The 15,584-nt window shown below is 44.1% G+C and overlaps 2 protein-coding genes across 3 annotated transcripts; both read left to right on the top strand.

The window, feature by feature from the left end:
• The first annotated feature begins 1,038 nt into the window (after positions 1-1,038).
• Positions 1,039-7,135, top strand: LOC118218087 (dual specificity protein phosphatase 13-like). Of its 2 annotated transcripts, none has more exons than XM_035400490.1 (4): positions 1,039-1,575; positions 2,571-2,711; positions 3,362-3,579; positions 4,105-4,583. In XM_035400490.1, the coding sequence occupies exons 2-4, from the start codon at positions 2,572-2,574 to the stop codon at positions 4,323-4,325; spliced, it is 579 nt and encodes a 192-aa protein (XP_035256381.1). In that variant the 5' UTR covers positions 1,039-1,575; position 2,571; the 3' UTR covers positions 4,326-4,583. The 2 variants fall into 2 exon arrangements, with proteins under 2 accessions (XP_035256381.1, XP_035256382.1); XM_035400491.1 differs by lacking the exons at positions 3,362-3,579; positions 4,105-4,583 and adding exons at positions 6,208-6,425; positions 6,659-7,135 and having other exon boundaries at positions 1,047-1,575.
• Positions 7,136-8,418: 1,283 nt separating this feature from the next.
• LOC118218331 lies at positions 8,419-14,952 on the top strand. The gene is made up of 6 exons (XM_035400923.1): positions 8,419-8,611; positions 9,595-9,899; positions 9,989-10,185; positions 12,553-12,755; positions 13,714-13,937; positions 14,564-14,952. The coding sequence occupies exons 1-6, from the start codon at positions 8,466-8,468 to the stop codon at positions 14,806-14,808; spliced, it is 1,320 nt and encodes a 439-aa protein (XP_035256814.1). The 5' UTR covers positions 8,419-8,465; the 3' UTR covers positions 14,809-14,952.
• The last annotated feature ends 632 nt before the right edge of the window (positions 14,953-15,584 follow it).

Raw genomic sequence — 15,584 nt, 5'->3', positions numbered from 1 at the left:
GTCTAGAATGGGAACTGGGTTAGGAATCAAGGAATGCAATTACAATTGAGGTAAAAAAATAAATGAATAAATAAATTAATTAAAGTTGATATGCCTTTTTTATGAATTGTCAATAAAATTCCTTCAAGATTAGCATACTCATTGAAGTGGAACTAATGAAACCAAGAAGGTAATTGATTGCTATTCCTATTTTCCCCAGTAGAGGGCACCACCAAGCTAAACAACAGGCTTCGTACCCCAACCACTTCTCTCATTGTATCCAATATTCAGCGCTGACCATTATCACGTTTTACCATGAACATGAATTCCTCATCAACATATGGATTAATTCATGCTAATCTAATGCATGTCCTATGGGACATTCAGCATACTTAGCACTGCTACATCCAACATATTTAGCATATTTCACTTCATGTCTTAAACACTTCAGAACACCCCCTACTGACTCATGATAACAAAGATCCATCCATTGATCGGTAACCTGCGTATTCCTGGTCAGGGTCGCGGGGGGGGGGGGGGGCTGGAGCCTATCCCAGCATGCATAGGGCAAGAGGAGGCAGAAATACACCCCGGACAGATTGCTTATCCATCGCAGGGCACACACACTCATACCAACAGTTATGACTCTCCCATTAGCCTAACCTGCCTAACATTTGGACTATGGGAGGAACATGTGAAGTCCACACAGGAAAGGCCACAGCCAGGATTTGAACCCGCAACCTTCGTGCTGTGAGACGACAGTGCGACCCACTACAAATTATTAATATACATTTGACTACCAAGTTAATTAAAATGGTACTGTCATAACTTCTGGCCATTTATTCTTATGAAGTATATTATTCAAGGTAAAATAATAATACTAATAATTAGATACCTGTGGGTCAGTGTGATTTAAACTCCATTTATATCCTCACAGGGTCGTCCAAATTTACAATATACTAGCACTTGTCCCAGCACCTGGGCATTTTCAATCATCTGCACCTTCCCTGGAAGGAGAGCAAATGCTATTTCACGAGAAAAATGGTCCTACATCTTCAACCTGCAGCCACAGTCATATGCAACCAATGGTCCATGAACCTTAAGTGCTGTAGTAACTTCTCAGCGGTGAGCAGATCCACACTGCGTTAACACTGGTTGTTCGTTTCTTTTTAAAGGCGTCGTAAAGCAGTGATTATTTACTCCCGGCGGTACTGAAGCTCCCGGCTCCGGCTGTATGCGTTAAATCAGCAAAGAAGGGACTCCTTTCAGGTACCAGCAAACGTGAGTGAGCTGCACATCTGGATAGTTCAGTGTGTGTCCCGGCTGACAATGTTCCTTCCGCAGCGACTGTGCTTGTTCTGCCTGCCAAGCACTTTGAAAAGCGCTCCCTGTCGGGCCCAAATGCGTCTCAGCGGCCCGCGCAGACCGGGAGATGTTTTCATCCCAAGGAGGTTTATAATTACCGCCGATTTAAAAAAGGAAACAGGACCGAGACGCAGACTTGGGGTTAGTTGTTGTTGACGTGTGCCCCCCGAAGGACTACAAGATAAACAGATATTCTAGAGGGAGAAGAAAAAAAACGCACTGGCGGCGCAGGTAAGTTTGGAAGTGCTTCAGCTTTTTCTTTTAATGGAAACAAGCGCGTAGAGTTTGTCTTAACACGCCGCTCTGCATTGTGTATTAGTAAAATAACCCGACCACGTTGTACTGTCACAAAGTTTTACTTTTCCCTCCTCAAGCCCTCAAACTACTGACTGACCACAAACACCCAGACTAACCTTTCGTTAACCAGTTAAATTGCAGTGAACTGTAAAACTGTGTAGAACGGCAAAAAGATGTATGATAATTTATAATCACCCAGAATGGAACCTCAAATGAAAACTGCTATTTGAGCACAATGGTTTTGATGGGTTTAGTAGACAGTTTCAGTAGTGTGTCATGCCTGTTAAAATTTTAACGTTATGCACTAAAAATAAATAAATAAATAAACAAACAAACAAATAAATAAATGGAATATTCCCTGCTTATTTACACAGGCTTGGGTTGCGAATTAATCCGTTTTCATTCTTGTATTAGGAGATTTAATGTCTATTACAAGGCAGATTGATCTGTTCGACTCCCACGAGGAGCACAACGCTGCCAGTGTGTGGGCGGGAGTTTAATTTCTGCCAAAAGGGGGGGGGGGGGCAGAAGGTTACGGATTAAAGCTGCCTGATAGATCTGTCCTAGAGGACAGCCGCTTCTGCACCAAATGGATGACGAGTCAGTCAGGCTTCTCATGCGTATATTGCAACTCCATAAAACTACGCACAAGCGGAGGGATCGTGGCGGCATTCATTCAGCATCTGGGTTTTCAACAGGGTGCTCGTGCCCTCCTTGGGGGGGGGGTCTTTGAAGGCACTACAGGGGGTCCCTGGCCAGACTTGTTATGCAATGACAATATATAGATTTGAGAAATATAAATAATAATTTTTAAAAAACCCTCTTTAAACTTATGATGGGGGTCCCCTGGATTAACTTGAGTAACAGAAAGTTAATAAGTCTACATGGAAACGGGCACTAAAAGTAACACAGTTCAACCTCTTTTACAGAATGGAGCTCTACAGATCGCACAGAGAGCAGGAGGGGTACCAGACGCCTTCAGTTTCCGATCTCCAGCTCCTGTTGCTGGAGAACATCAGACCAAGAGGACCAGTCAACGAAGTGTGGCCCGGCATCTACATAGGCAATGCGTAGGTACCATGACAACAGAACTGAGCACCAACACCAAAACCGCACAGTCACAAAGGACCTTGTCCTCCACAATTACAGCTGGATACACAGGTGTTTGGTGGAACATCTGCAGAGTAGCCAGATGGCATGGATTGGGTATGAAGTCCCATTGCAAACAGAAGAAAGACTCGTCAAGGTAGTGTCAGATAGTTAGAAACAAGACATCATTACGCTGCAAATGGCTGCTTTCACAACTGTATGCAAGTAAAGGTATAAATGGTCACAGTTTGCAGAAAAAACTATGTAGATCAACAGCCAGTGAATAAGCTTTAAGTACAAAGTAGTATTGTGGTAAAAAGGTGGGCTGAGTTTAAGATACAAGTCATAATGGATCAAGGCTACATGTACTAAGATGTGGGGTGATTTAGTAGGTGTATACTCTTAGAAAAAAGGGTTCGGAAAGGATTCGTTTTTAGTTTGTTATGGAGCAGTCTATGGAATGGGAGAGAAGTGTGAAAGCTCTGAGATTGAACCATTTTTCCTGACAAAGAACCCAAGATAGGCTTGAACAAGATAGGGTTTCTCTATGGAGACACGGGAGGAGCCTTTTGGAACCCGTTCATTCTAAGAGTGTAATATGTTTTAATTTTTGTTTCTTGCAATGCTGCAGGGCCACAGCGCGTGACAAGTCGACCCTGTTTAACATGAGAATCACTCACATAGTGAACGCAGCCCACGGTCCGTACCACATAAACACGGGTGCGCGGTACTACAGGGACATGCACCTAGACTACTACGGCGTGGAGGCCGATGACTCCGCAGACTTCGACCTCAGCCTCTTCTTCCACCCCGTCGCAAAATTCATACGGGCTGCGCTGTCCCAGAGAGGCAAGTGACCAGGGCAGCGGGGGGTAGGGGTTAGCCCAACACTGACACCTGATTCAACTAAACTAATCAGTCAAAACCTTGATAAACAGAATCCGGTGTTGTAGTTTTGGGGTAAAACAAAAAAACCCACAGAGACACTGGCCCTTTTTGGATAAGATAGGGCACCCCTCATGGGTAAAAACATAAGACAGTGTGGGTCGGTGCAATCCATCCCTAGTGCCACGTTGCCCTCAACTTAAGGAGCAGATTTTAGCTCATTTCACTGGCTTGATCATCCAATGACTGAAATCATAAATATTGTGTAAGCTAAGTATGTAAATATATAATAACTGCTTGAACTGCTCGGGCTGTCTCTGTAAGGGTTGGATTGCTATTCTGCTATATTTCAGAGGGATGTTACCTTGACCGAGTAAGGATAAAGAACACTGTCCTTACATCAGAGGGTAGCGAGAGTTAACCAATCGTTTGGTGGTGTATCCGTAGTAACGGTTGTGGGGTTTTGCGTTTGATGGGCTTTACCTGCAGGGAAGGTGTTAGTCCACTGCGCGATGGGGGTCAGTCGCTCGGCAACCCTGGTGCTGGCCTTCCTCATGATCTGCGAGAACCTCACGCTGGTGGAGGCCATCAACGCGGTGCGGCAGCACAGGGACATCTGCCCCAACGCGGGCTTCCTCAGCCAGCTCAGGCGTCTGGAACGAACCTTAGCTTGGGACAGGAAGAACAAGATGGGGGCCTACAGACTGTAAAGGGGATCTACAAGTAGCACCACTGAAACCGCGTACGCCAAGGCAGTCAAACCAGGCGGTCTGATGGTCCTGACAGCCTTGTTTTATATATATTTAGCTGCAGTATATACCTCAATGCTTTTCCCCAAATTAGAGAAAGCAGTAGGGAGGCAGCAGATGTATAGGGAATTCTGAACCCGTTGATGTATTGGTGGTGGGTGAGGTGAGTTCCCACTCACCACTGTAAAGCACTTTGAGCGTTCGGAAAAGTGTTATATATATGCAATGATTCATTCATTCATTCATTCATTCATATTATTGCTTGGTGGAATGTAGTAATAAAGCCCTGTGTAAATGATGAATAATTGAATATTTTAGAGCAGAGGTTGCAGCACAGACAGGTGTGTGTATTGATGCTTCGCAGTAGGTTGGTCATACAGAGCCTCATCTCACTTGAATCTCGGCCATGCCGCCCAAAGTGGTTCATAACCCATCATAAATGATGTCACTAACCATAAATAGGCATGTGGTATGTTATTTGGTGTATGCTTACGTAGTGCATATGAAGGTGCTATGCACTGCCTGTGAAGGACGTACCTAACTCGTATGTAGGACCATTTATTGTGTGTGCTTGTGTGTTACAAACCTGTAAATGGTGTTAATACCTGCATGTTGTCAGCTGAGGATTTTCAGTGACTGTCTGTGCCCTTTTGAACAGTGTACCTCTTGAATCTGTTAATGTGTTTAAGAGCTATGATTGTGCGTGAAAGTGTTGTTTCAGGACAATATCCTTTGTGTCTACACAGGCAAACATCTGTATGTGAGTGCATGGATTTAGCATTTTCCTACAGCATGTAATTTGTGACTGGTCCTTGGTCTCTGTCAGAACACGTTTTCTTCTCCATAACAAAATTAAGACCCTTACAGTCTGTAAATTTGGATGTTGTGTGAGTTATGTTCCGATGAATGTTGTAATGTTTGCATGTTTTCAAAACAAATAAAAAAATATACTGTACAATTAACATTTCAGTCCTGATTGCTTTACATATATAAATCCAGGCATACATCCATATGGATGGACAGACAAATTAGCAGGCTGTGCAAGCAATATGTATTATATGACCCTACCCAGTTCTGACTTCTGTGGGCTAAGACAGTCCTCCAGTAGTAAAAGTAAAAAGAGTTCTAATACACAGATGCATCCAGCACAATTCTCTCGGGCTGTGGTTTAACTCTCCACAGATGGTAAATGGACTGCATTTATATAGCGCTTTTATCCAAAGCGCTTTACAATTGATGCCTCTCATCCACCAGAGCAGTTAGGGGTTAGGTGTCTTGCTCAGGGACACTTCAACACGCCCAGTGCGGGGATCGAACCAGCAACCCTCTGCCAGACAACCGCTCTTACCTCCTGAGCTATGTCGCCCCACAGTGGGGCAGAAGTTACTGTAGGTGATCAGCAGGCTGAGTAGAGGTCATAAATCGCCCCTGGAGGTCTACGTGGCCAGTATGACTGAAATGTATGTAGTTATCATAAAGGATTTAGATTAAACTGAATGTACCAAAGTTGGGATAAATAGAAAAAGTAATTTTAAGGCTGACAAGTTACGGATGGTGGTAGTATTCTCTTCACCAAGGGCTCCTAGCTGTGATGGGGCCATGAGATGACTTAAAAACTGAGTGAAGATTCTTCTTCCTATACATAGATTTTTTAATACCTTGCATATGAAGTGACAGTTCAGTTAGACGAGGATTAAGTTTTCAAGAATTTTCCTATTACAGAAAAGCCTTCATACATGGCCTCCCTCCTTGCGCTAACACACTGTATTTTCTGCTTTACAGCAATAAACATATCCATAGTAAATTTTTTTTAGTAAACTCAGTCTCTCACTGTCTTTCTCAGGGCGACAGCGCGTGACAAGGCCACGCTGTCCCAGCTGGGAATCACTCACGTTGTGAACGCTGCTGCTGGACCACGCCGAATCAACACAGACCCCCAGGTCTACGCAGACGTGGCCATAGAGTACCGTGGCGTTGAGGCTGCCGACAACGCGGGCTTTGACCTCCGACCTTTCTTCCGCCCAACCGCCGAGTTCATTCAAAAAGCGCTGTCCAAAAAAGGCGAGTGATTCTAGGCATCGAGAATCAACTTTAACAGCCATATTTTGCCCTGGTAGGAATGTGCCACCTAGAATGCAACCAAACTTCAGTATAAGAAGTCTGAATCCTGACCTTGCTGGTGGCTTAGTCTGTCGACCATTGCCTAAATTTTTTTACAAATGTCCTCCAGGTAAGGAGGGTTTCAAAAATTCACCTCTGACCGAAAAGGGCCTTACTGCTGTACGTTCCTGCAGGTAAAGTGCTGGTGCATTGTGGGGCGGGAATAAGTCGTGCCCCCTCCATGGTCCTTGCCTACCTCATGATCTGCGAAGACCTCACTCTGGTCGAAGCCATCAACGCCATCGAGCAGCACAGGCACGTTTTCCCCAACGAGGGCTTTCTGGACCAACTCAGACACCTGGACACCACTTTATCCCTACAGAGGCGAAGGAAGAAGGAGACTTGAGAACCCAGCATCTTAGGAATCAGAAAACCATTGCATTTATCCCATACGTCTTGGGTAGCAACCTGACGATAACCAGGGTTTAACCAGTATTGTTTTTTAAATTTTTTATTTATTTGCCTAGTATAAACCATTATCCAGGGCGACTTCTATGATAAAATGTTAATATCAAGTATTAATAATAACAGGTTCCAATAGTACCAAGTTATTAAAAGTTTACAGTACTTCTGGCATCATGAACAATAAATATTCCACTGTCTTGAACATTGAACTGACTGGTTTCAAAAATAATTTGATATTCAAACATTTTTATTGGAAAATTTGCTAATGGTATTAACAGAATTGAGGTGAGTCTGGAAACAGTAGTACTCATACACCGACAGGTACACATACAGCAACGAGTGTTTAAATAAGTGCCCTTATGCTGGGTGATCCAATCTCCTGGGGGGCTGGGGGGAGGGTGTAACTGAATCCAGTGTTCCTATGTTTATGAATAGCCAGCTGGACCCTTCGCTGCAGCGCTCCCTGTGGGCACAGTAGCACATTGCAGGGGTCTGGGCTCAATGCCCTATAAATATCATTAACGCACCGTGTGTGTGTTGCCAACTGACCAGCTGTCCCTGCTGCCGGCACGCTGCAGTCAGCCATTGTAGGAGGTAAGCAATTCTCTGCTGATTTCATCTGCCGGATTTACAGTTTAGCAATGGAGACGATTTGGCACTTTAAATAGTAGTAGAGAGACACAGACATCGGGGGAAAACCGTTGGCACATGAATGGCTACTGAAATGACCGGAACTATATAAATATACAAGATCTGGGAGGCGGGGAGGTCATAACAGCTGCTGATATTTGTAACCAGTGTTACCAGTTTAGACCAGTGACAGAAATAACTATTCACACATTCTTTTCACTTTGGTAGAACTCTAGTCTCATAGTTAAACTAAAATCTTTTCAACAGATTCATTTCACCCATATTTCCCAACAAGCTTATATTTATGTTCAGAAAGCATATATTTAAAGAAATGAATGCAATCACATGCACATTCTTGCCACATCATAAAAGTTAGAAAGGCTTGAATATGTGAAAATGTGGATAAACATCATTGACATTTAGACATATTTTTTGTACCTCACTGAAAGGACCTAAAGTCAGGAGAAATATGCAGTAATTACAGTTGAAAGAGGATTTTCGTGATTGCCAAGAAATGTATGGGCCATTTTTAACGGAATCCTGAGGAAAGCAATACCAACATCCATGTTCTCCAAGTTCTTTGGTGTGCACTGGTAGGCCAGTTGCGTTGTTTGAACATTTTACACTCAAACTTTTAAAGTAGAAAATTAAATAATGCCTGTGACCCAAACAATTGAGTGAAAAACGTTAGTGGACAACAATAGTCTATAAATTCATATTAATTATACATGTATTTTAGGAAATCAGGTCTTCTTGTGCAGAAACATTTCCCAATTACAACTGCCATTTAAAATTCTAAAACACCACTGTTTTATCGGCAGCCGTGACATAGAACTTACCCACAATGTCTATGATTAGTTCCAATGGGTTTTTTTAAGCGACTCACGGTTAAATGCTGTTTACAGGATGGCCCAAGAAGAGCCAGTTGACTCTGTGAGTCGGGTGCAGTACCTGACCCCATCCATATCCGAACTCCGCCATCTCCTGTGGACAAACAGACGCCCCGCAGGACCTGTCAATCAAGTCTGGCCCGATCTGTACTTGGGAGACGAGTGCGTACCCCATCGTGTAGTAAGCACTCATTGCAGAGTGAGCCTTTACTAACCCCAAAACCCCAATATCTGTGGACACTACCGTGAGCTGTCAATCACGGATTTGTATGAACCAATTAAAAAACTCCTCTCCATTGCAAAATACAACAGTATTTCATTCAAACCCATGATCTAATGACAGAATATGATAACTCCACCCATTTCCAGGTTCCTAAAGCCACTTTCCTCCATGAGACAGTCTAACCATTTACGAATCATTCCCATCAACAGTACGCAAGGCTGAGGAACAGCCTCTGTCTACTGACCCCTCCTGACTGGGCCATAGAAACCATAGAGGAAAAGAGAGATCTTAAGACTTTTCTTCTTTTACAGAAGTGTTGAGGCACTTGGGTGTGAGCATAGTGCTCTTCCTGCAGTTCGGATCCAAAGCTCAATCCCACTATCCCATTTCTCCACCCTTACGGACTCCACTGATGAGAATATAGCACACGCCAGCAGGACACCACTGAACACATGTAAAGGGAGTGGTGGAGAGTGTAGGGTTGGGTAAACATGGGCAGGGTCACTGGCATGCCAGAATTTTCCCCCCCAGTGGGAATCCTGGGGATGGCGGTGTAACCAGAAATTCAAAAATTCCAAACCAATGAACCTATGGAACAGACTTAGAGGGGGGATGGGGGGGTGGGGGATTAGTGTCCCAGTAATCACCTTCATTGTGCTTTTGTATTACAGGGAGGAAGGTTTGGTTCTTTGCAACAAACTTCTGCGTATTGTGCACATATCTCTGGCATTTCAGGGGGCTCATGCCCAAACATCACGTGCTTTGGAGGAGATCGCATGCCTCTCTGTACTCTCCGGAATCAGTAGTGGAGGTTATGGCGATACGTACTGAGAGACACAATCGGGCATTCAGAAACGGGGGAAATAATTATAGATATAGATTTGAAAAATGAAAACAAAGTGGAACTCTTTGTCTTTCTCAGGACCACAGCGCGTGACAAGGCCACGCTGTCCCAGCTGGGAATCACTCACGTTGTGAACGCTGCTGCTGGACCACGCCGAATCAACACAGGCCCGCAGTTCTATGCGGACGTGCCCGTAGAGTACCGCGGGGTTGAGGCCGCCGACCATCCCAGCTTTGACCTCCGACCTTTCTTCCACCCAACAGCTGAGTTCATTCAAACGGCACTGGCCCGAAAAGGCAAGTGCTTCTGGGCATCACAGGCAAGAGGGAATATTATCATGATGTACCGATTTTATGTTCACTACCTGTCATTTACTCACACCAGTCAGTGTAAGGCCTGGTGATCACATGTCCCTGTGTGGAAAATGTTTCTGGTTCTGCGTTTGACTGGTTTGTTGGGGCTTTACCTGCAGGGAAGGTGTTTGTCCACTGCGTGATGGGGGTCAGTCGCTCGGCAACCCTGGTGCTGGCCTTCCTCATGATCTGCGAGAACCTCACCCTGGTGGAGGCCATCAACGCGGTGCGGCAGCACAGGCACATCTGCCCCAACGAAGGGTTTTTGGACCAACTCAGAAACTTGGACACAACCTTGGCCACGCAGAGGCACTCTTAGGATGGCAGGATTTTCAGAAAACAGAAAGATATTCCATTCAGTTCACATTTATTAGAGAAGTTAGGACTTCCACTGTAGCCCAGTACAATACTTAAACTCCACTGTCTGACACCATACATGCTGTCCTTTCATACATCCGAATCCAAAATGGCTGCCATTTCATATATCTGAGCCCAAATGGCTGTTATTTCCACTATTCACTGCTCAAGGGCTCACACTGATGTGACATCAAAATGCATGGGATTTCCCTGCATGCATTGCCATGATTACTACTTACATCCAGGATTCCCTTCTTACTGTATACTGGATCCTATAGGATAAATTAGACCCTTTGATGAGGGAACAGCTGACTGATTTTCCTTTGGGAAACAGTACATTCAGTGGCCTTTTAAGGCATTCAGCTTTCACTAAGGCTTTTCAGTCAGCTATGGTACAGGCTAGAGACAATGAATAGAAATTGAATTCATGTGTGCTGAGATATATGTTCAGCTGGCCTACAGACCACACCATACAGCCTCCCCTAAAAATAATCTTTATGAAAAATAATTACTTATTATCAATGAATAGATCAGAAAGCTTTGTTTTCAAAACTATTTGAATATACATTCTAGAAACTAATCATATTTGACAATTCACATCCAAATTATACAAATATTTATGAAGTAACTTTAGCAACAAAAGTAATAAGATTGTATTGAAGGGGGCTTAAATTTGTTCTTGGCGCATTTGGAATCCCCCTCAAACTGCCATTGTTCAGTAATGAGGGATCAGGACAACTTAGGTTTAGGTTAGGCAGAATTTCCACACGATCCATCAAACAAAATTTTACCCCGGGGGGGGGTGGGGGGTCAGCTATTAAGCTATGTGGTCAAAGGATACCACACACACACATATACTGGGAAAGTGAAGCAGTAACTGTTTAAGTGTCCTTGATCCCATACCCTGGGGGAGCTGAAGGCACACAGGGGGGTTGGGGGGGGGGGGGGGGGGGGTTTGGGGGGGGTTTGGGGGGGGGGGGTGTAACTGCATGGCAGCTGCAGCGAGTCTCCAGTTTCCTGTGTTTATGAATAGCCAGCAGGGCCCTTCGCTGCGGCGCTCCCTGTGGACACAGTAGCACATTGCAGGGTTCCAGGCTCACGGATTGAAGCCCTATAAATGTCATTAATGCACTGCGGCCCTCACCGACTGACACCGACGCTGCCCCTCGATCTGTCCGCTGAAGCCGGCCATCATAGGAGGTAAGCAGCTCCCCGCTTCTTTACCGGATACGATTTACAGCAGGGAAATGGAGACGCTGGATTTTGTTGCTTTAAATAGAAACAGCAGAAACGCTGAAAGGAGGGGAAATGGACTTACAACATGCATGGAAATCAACACAGTTTGAAGATCTTAAAGATCTGGCAATCTGGCAGACAGGCAGTTATGTCATATAGAAAAATACAGCTAGCTGCTGTTCTCCAAAACTGCAGTGTCTGCTTCTGGCAACTGAGGTTTTATCTTGTTTTTGTACAATCTCGTTCATAAAAATATATGAATCATTCAAAATAATTTGGTGTTGAAATGCAGTACTTTATAGTAACACTTGTACTTAAAATATATTTTACAATACTTTAAAGGGAAAGTTTACTTCTGGGAGCTAAAAAAAGTTTTTAAAAAAAGATTCTGTTTCAATTAGCCCAAACAGTTTTTGTGTGCAATGAAGGAATTTTTGGTTGATATTTACAGCAATTTCTGATTACCCTCCAACTTCATAATTTTTTTTATATTGGGGAAATTGCATGTTTAAAGAAAAAATATCTATATACTTAAAGTAACCCTAAATCAGCTTGAAAAATGCTATTCCTTCAGAGGCTGTGCATGTGTATATTTACCAAAATGTAATGTTATTTTTGGACAAAACTATGTCCCATGGCACCAGCAACCTAAGGCCACTGCACACAAGGAAAGATGTTTAAAATTTTAAAAACAGAGATATAAGTTCATATTTCAACTATAAAATTAATCTGTTCATATGTACAGCCCCTGGAAACACAACATAGCTGATGACACTGCTTAAACAAAAGTAATCACCTACATCTGCTGTATTACAACAAAAACCCCTTGGGACAAGCTGATTTTCCTAAGTGTCTTCTCAAGAATGGAAACTTCATGTTTTCTCACCTAAATGTACAGGATCTTTCAGTGAAATTACAGAATAAACATTGTGATTGAGGCACCAAATTGGGTTCCAAGTTCAAACATAAGATTTAAAAAACACTTCTTATGAAAATGATTTTACATCTTCTCTGTAAGATCATTTTTAAGTAATTAAACAATTTACTTACCGTCTTCAGTGCAGGGGAAAATCCCAAGGAGATTGCCTGAAGAGAGTCCGCTGTGGAGAGCATGATGTCTGGCGCCACAAAGAACAGAAAAAAGATAAACGCGTACGCCGAGGTAAAGGCGAACCCTAACAGTGACTACGTCACACCCGGAGCCTTCGACCTGGAGAAAATCTTCTGGCGTGGTTCCGGTGCAGCGTACACGCATGTCAACGAGGTGTGGCCAAACGTCTTCATTGGAGATGAGTGAGTTCGAAGAAACCCATTTTCAACAGGCCGGAGGGGACGACTGAATTAAATTTTTAAATAGTACCCACCTCATCAGGTGTCATAGATTACCAAGAGCAGCAGCGATTTGCATTTTCTTAAAAAAACATGACCTGTTCAACAAATGTTCACAGTAAACTAGCGTTGTGTGGCCAAAAGGCCACCGTTTCACTGCAGGTGACTTGAAATCATCCACAGTTCATTCAGAGAAATGTTTCTTTCGAATTGCTAGTCTTTCAGTTGCTGAGTGGCTCATTCTGTTAAGGCACTGTTCTAGTGCATGAGATCCACGGTATGGTATCAAATCCGAATATGTCAGTGCTAACTGTGGCCGGCAGCCCCGCAGGGAAAAACACAATCGGCATTAGTGCAGTTATCCTCAATCCTGGTGCTGGAGAGCTGCAGGGTCTCCTGGTTTTTGTTTCGGGCCGTGAGATCACCAACTGATTCAAACCCAAAAACCAGGTGACTGGAGTCTTGTAATCAACTGTTTTAACTGATAAATTGCTGTGCTACTCAAGTGGGTAACAGCAGAAGTCAGCAGACCCTGCAGCTCTCTGTTTCTGCTCTCCTGAATTGACAGGGGAGGTCATGATATTGGCCAAAATATGGCCATTCTAAATTGGGGGAGAAAATAGCATTAAACCATTAAAAAATTAATTTGAAAATGCTGATTTTGTCAGGAATTTATTTAGGTTATCATCTATAAGAAGACAGTCTTGTCCGGTGTGAACAGATTTCCTCTGCATCGGGAAGGCCCAACTATGGTCCCTTGGGTTCATTTCCAAATTACTTAACGGTCTTATCATGAAATTCCTTTCTTTTTAATTTGCCACTGGTTTTGTTTGACCGGAAACTACCGATACAGTCTTTCATATAACTGAAACGGACTGACGGAGTTGACCTGCTGTTAACCGTTGGAACTGTCTCGGAACAGGAAGACCGCTCTGGAGCGCGACAACTTGGAGAAAATGGGCGTGACGCACATCCTGAACGCGGCCGAGGGGAAGTGGAACAACGTGGCCACGGGCCCCAAATATTACAGCGACATGAACGTCGAATACTACGGCGTGGAAGCGGAGGACGTCCCCACCTTCAACCTCGGCGAATTCTTCCATCCTGCGGCGCAATTCATCGACCAAGCTCTCAGTAGCCCCCAGAGTGAGTCATCACCAAATAAATCAGAGGCCTCCTAACGAGCCTTTAAAACCTTCGTTCCCTTTGGCTGTTGGTGTAGCACTTCTTTGCTTCTTCACCGTCACTGTGTGACAAAAGAACATCCCGTGGACAAACTCCTGATCTCATGATAAATCTTCACTTATTAGTTTGCTTGCCAGAAGCACAACCTGAGATTGCCACAATCCATCAGAATAGTACTACCTAGCAATGGGGACAGAATCCCCGCCTCCCCATACCAAAACACAGTGATCTGCCAACTGTTTCGACCACACTGAACACACTTGTGCTGTCTGATCCCACATGTATTAAGGCTGATCCATCACCCATCACCTTGCATCAAGCAAGTGAGCTAGCTAGATTACAAGATACAAATGTAGAGCAATGCACTGACAGAGTCGACCATTAATGCTTAGCGAGCGCACACCATACCCATAGGGGCATAGTTAACAGGAGCAGCTGTTCTTGTCAAGCGTGTCATGGTGTTGTGCACGTGATGTTCCGGGTGTTTGTACTATCAACTGCAGATTGTAAAAAAAAAATCAATTTTAGGGAGAGCCTTTCCTTTAAGTTACAGTGAGCCCAGTTCTCTTCTTCTTCTTTGGTTTCAGACAAGCTGCTGGTGCACTGCGTTATGGGAAGGAGCCGCTCAGCCACGCTCTTCCTGGCCTACCTCATGATCCACAAGGACATGACTGTGGTGGAGGCCATCGAGCACGTCAAGGAGCGACGGTGCATCCTTCCCAACCGGGGCTTCCTAAAGCAGCTCCGACAGCTCGACATTCAGCTCCAACAGCAGAAGCACGGATCGCAGAACAACGGAAACGGCGAGGTCACGGAGGAAGACAAGCAGTGAAAGGGCTACAACAAAAGGACCCAATTGATTTGGGAGGGAAAGTAGAGCAAATCACAATAAGATTAAGAGTGAGTGATGGCTTCGTCTCTCTCCAAGTTTCTGTTAAAACTACCGTCTGTGGCTAAGTTCAGCATCTGTAACCTATCAAATGAGCTGTAACAACAGAAGAGAATTACTGAAGTATGAAACGACTTTCGGCCAGTTGGTAACCGACACCGAGGAATGTACGGACAGGGAATCCAAGAAATCAGACATTTACTGGGTTTCTGCGAGTTCATTTGGCGTTTTAGCGTTTTTTTCCCTACCCACTGAATGAACACTACAGTCTTCACATATTGGTTCTCTGCTGGGACGACTCCAAATGCGTGCTGTACAAACGCGAAGATTGAAATGACAGTATGCTGAGGTTGCAATCATCTTTGCGGTTTCGTAACACGGAATGGGGAAATTTAACAGGATAGCACATCAGCCAAGTCTCTCATCGCTCTCTCTACGCAGCATCATTTCACAAAAAATGCACTTCAACAATGGGGCGGATCTGCATCAGATGAACTGCAACGGTTTTGTACCGCAGACAGTGTCTAACTCACGTGGATAATCGGCACTGACTTCGTTAAGGCCAGACGTACTGTAGGAGGGCCAGAGATTCTTCTGGAACCGAGGGGAAACCAAGGGGAACTGTGGGAAGAAGCTAACCACCATGGAATGTTCAAAATTATTTAAAAAATAAAAATAAATGAAATAAAATAAAAATGAAAAGGGTATCCTGGCTGACT

This window comes from Anguilla anguilla, chromosome 18, assembly GCF_013347855.1.
Source record: "Anguilla anguilla isolate fAngAng1 chromosome 18, fAngAng1.pri, whole genome shotgun sequence".
Classification (NCBI taxonomy): domain Eukaryota; kingdom Metazoa; phylum Chordata; class Actinopteri; order Anguilliformes; family Anguillidae; genus Anguilla; species Anguilla anguilla.
This window is presented reverse-complemented; position numbering and strand designations above follow the sequence as displayed.

Excerpts from the sequence above, each read along its gene's own strand:
- LOC118218087 (XM_035400490.1), top strand. The coding sequence starts at position 2,572 with ATGGAGCTCTACAGATCGCACAGAGAGCAGGAGGGGTACCAGACGCCT. Across the intron at positions 2,712-3,361 it reads GGCATCTACATAGGCAATGC|GGCCACAGCGCGTGACAAGT; the intron begins GTAGGTACCATG and ends GCAATGCTGCAG. Across the intron at positions 3,580-4,104 it reads GGCTGCGCTGTCCCAGAGAG|GGAAGGTGTTAGTCCACTGC; the intron begins GCAAGTGACCAG and ends CTTTACCTGCAG.
- LOC118218331 (XM_035400923.1), top strand. The coding sequence starts at position 8,466 with ATGGCCCAAGAAGAGCCAGTTGACTCTGTGAGTCGGGTGCAGTACCTG. Across the intron at positions 9,900-9,988 it reads CCTGTCATTTACTCACACCA|GGAAGGTGTTTGTCCACTGC; the intron begins GTCAGTGTAAGG and ends CTTTACCTGCAG. Across the intron at positions 13,938-14,563 it reads AGCTCTCAGTAGCCCCCAGA|ACAAGCTGCTGGTGCACTGC; the intron begins GTGAGTCATCAC and ends CTTTGGTTTCAG.